At 43.0% G+C, this 3,158-nt stretch overlaps 1 protein-coding gene across 1 annotated transcript; it reads right to left on the bottom strand.

Moving 5' to 3' along the window:
- Positions 1–477: 477 nt before the first annotated feature.
- LOC148473228 (uncharacterized) lies at positions 478–2,527 on the bottom strand. Its single transcript, XM_088459936.1, has 2 exons — positions 704–2,527; positions 478–588 (listed from the first exon to the last, which is right to left on the bottom strand). Exons 1-2 carry the CDS (start codon positions 2,219–2,221, stop codon positions 478–480), a joined length of 1,629 nt encoding a protein of 542 aa, XP_088316062.1. The 5' UTR covers positions 2,222–2,527.
- Between the last annotated feature and the right edge of the window lie 631 nt (positions 2,528–3,158).

The following is a 3,158-nucleotide window of genomic DNA, read 5'->3' as shown; positions in this document are numbered from 1 at the left end:
GCGATTTCCTGACGTGTCTTTTCAGATAGACCCAGTCACCTGGTTGCAGCTGATGTGGACTGAGATCTGCCTTAGAATCTGGGAGAGAGGCGAAAGCTAGAGAATGCAGAGAGGTAAGTTTTTCAGTTAAGGCTTTTACATATGCAGTTAAGTCAGCATGTTTATGTTGCATTTCTTGTGGATAATAACATCCTATCTTAGGGATAGTCCCAAACAAAATTTCATATGGAGACAGCCCTGTGGCTTTAGATGGGGTGGTTCTTATACTAAACAGAGCTATTGGTAAACATTCTAACCAATTTTTCCCTGTCTCTTGTGCTGCTTTTAATATCTTAAGTTTAAGAGTTCCATTGAATTTCTCTACTAGGGCACTGGCCTGTGGCCTGTAGGGCGTGTGAAAGGCCTGTTGAATCCCCAAATCTTCCATGATATGAGTCATTACTTCTCCTGTGAAGTGTGTGCCTCTATCTGATTCAATTACCTCTGGTACTCCATACCTACAGACGATTTCTGAGAGGAGTTTTTTTGCTGTGTTCCTTGCAGTGGCTTTAGCCACTGGCCAGGCCTCAATCCATTTTGTGAAGGTGTCTAAACAGACCAGTACATATTCATAAATTCCAACTTTGGGCATCTGAATATAGTCAATTTGCAGTCTCTGGAAAGGAAAATAACTTTTTGGAATGGCTCCCATGGTAGTCTTTACCTTTTGTCCTGGGTTGGAGATCCCACAGATCCAGCAGGCTTGTACAAACCGTGCAGCTGCTGGGAAGAATCCTGGAGCTATCCATCTTTCCTTTACCAGGTTTCCCATTTGATCTTTTCCTATATGCGTGAGACCATGAGTAACTTGACACATGGGTGGGTACAATGCCCTTGGTAGACATAATAGGTTACCTGCTTTCCATAGTCCTGTGAATTCCTCCTTGCAGGCTCCTTTCCTTTCCCATGATGATTTTTCTTCTGGTCCTGCTTGTTCTTGGAGTTTTTGTAGGTCTTGAAAATCTGGCATTGTTGTTGTACCTTCAGTTTGTGTGACATATGCTGTTATGCCTTTGTAAGGCTGTTTAGCTGCTTGTTTTGCTGCTCTGTCTGCTGTGCAATTCCCTTTGGTTATGCTGGTCTGATTTCTGGTATGTGCTTGAACCTTAATAATAGCCACTTTATGGGGTAATTCAAGTGCTTGAAAAAGTTGTTTTATAAGTTCTGCATGTTGTATTTGTTTGCCTGTCACTGTTTTAAAGTCTCTACTTTTCCATATGTTTCCATAATCCTGCGTAACCCCCCAAGCATATCTTGAATCTGTATAGATGTTGGCTGTAGCTTTTTCTGCATATTCTAGAGCCTTTGTGAGAGCTACTATTTCTGCTGCTTGTGCTGATAGATGTGAGGGTAGTGGTCCTGCTTCTATGATGTCATCTTGTGTGGTTACAGCATATCCTGTGTAAGGTGTCCCATTTTCATAATATCTAGAGCCATCTACAAACAGTTCATAATGTGCATTTGGGAGAGCAGTGTCTGTAACATGTGGTAAAGGTGAGGCTTCTTGATCCATAAGGGCCAGACAATCATGACAGTCAAAATTTTTTGAGTTGTATATTTTATCGTCCCTTACTTGATCATTTTGCTTTTCATCACTTGCAGTGCAGGCATATAAGTCTGAATAGACCATATTTCTCCCTCCTTTTGAATCTAGTGATTCAGGATCTTCTTGTTGCTCGAGTAAGCTTGGAAGGAGAGTGGCGGGGTTGAGGGTAGTACATCTTCTTATAGTTACGTTAGTTGCACTGAGTAATGCCACTTCATATTTGGTTAGCCTTGCTGCTGAAAGGTGTTTAGTTCTGGCTTGTTGAAGTATTTCTGTTACTGCATGGGGTACTTGAATAGTTAACGGATGATCAAGTACGATGTCTGTGCTTTTGTCTTTTAAGACTGCTGCTGCTGCTACCGCTCTGATGCAAGTAGGTGCCCCTTGGATAATGTTGTCTAGCTTGCTGGAGTAGTAGGCCACTGGTCGTTGCTTCAGTCCATGTTTTTGGGTGAGCACTCCTAGTGCATGGCCTTTTTCTTCATGGCAGTAGAGGGTGAAGGGTTTGCTGTAATCAGGTAAGCCTAGGGCCGGGGAAGTGGTGACAGCTACTTTGAGTTGCGTCACTGCTTCTTCCATCTGCTGGGGAGTGGGATATGGGCCCTCCTTTTTGGTGCTGTCATACAGTGTCTGCATGAATACCGAGGCTAGGGGGACCCATTCGCGGCAATATCCTAGGAGACCCAAAAAGGAACGGACTTGTTTTATAGTCTTTGGTACCTTGGCTTGTAATATCAGCTTCTTCCTTTCCTCTGTTAAATGCCTTGTGCCGTGTGAGATGCAATGTCCTAGAAAGATCACTTTCTGTTTTGCTAGTTGTAGTTTTTCTTTGGAAACTCTGCAGTTTTGTTCCTCCAGGAACTTTAACAAGGATACAGTCTCTTCTTGGCACTTGCTTTCAGATGTGGTAGCTAGCAGTAAATCATCAACATACTGGATGAGTTGAGTTTCATCTGGAAATAAGGGTCTCCATGCTTGAAGTATTGTGGACATAGCTTCAGAAAAATCACTTGGTGAAGTGGCACCCCCTTGTGGCAAGCGTGTCCAGCAATACTGTTTTCCTTTATGTGTAAATGCTAGTAGATGCTGGGAATCTTTTGTAATAGGAACAGAGAAAAAAGCATTTGCAAGGTCTGCTACGGTGAACCATCTTGCTGAGGGTGGTATCTGATTTAGGAGAGTATGTGGGTTTGGTACTATTGGGGCGTTGACTACAAGTCTCTTGTTTATTTCCCTCAAATCATGAACCAGTCTGTATTGTACTTCTCCTTGTTTTCCTGTACCCCGCTTCTTTACAGGGAAGAGAGGGGTGTTGAAAGGGGACCTGCATTGTATTATGACCCCTATGTCCAAGTATGTTTGCAGCTGTTGTGAAATAGCATTTTCTTGTGCTGGTGTGAGTGGGTACTGTTTAACAGAGACTGGTATGGTACCTGGTTTGAGGGATAGTTGTACTGGCTGTACTTGTAGAAGTCCCACATCAGTCTTTCCTTTTGACCACAGTCTGTCAGGTACAGTTAAAATCCATTGTGGCAGCGAGTCAATTGCTGGATGTTCCTGAAATAGATAAACT

This window comes from Taudactylus pleione, unplaced genomic scaffold, assembly GCF_031769625.1.
Source record: "Taudactylus pleione unplaced genomic scaffold, aTauple2 ptg000953l, whole genome shotgun sequence".
Taxonomy (NCBI): Eukaryota; Metazoa; Chordata; class Amphibia; order Anura; family Myobatrachidae; genus Taudactylus; species Taudactylus pleione.
Note: the sequence above shows the minus strand (reverse complement) of the source record. Positions and strands in the feature narration are given on the sequence as shown.

Coding starts and splice junctions, on each gene's coding strand:
- LOC148473228 (XM_088459936.1), bottom strand. CDS start 2,221: ATGCAGACACTGTATGACAGCACCAAAAAGGAGGGCCCATATCCCACT. Junction 589..703: donor TCTCCAACCCAGGACAAAAG/GTAAAGACTACC, acceptor TGGTCTGTTTAG/ACACCTTCACAAAATGGATT.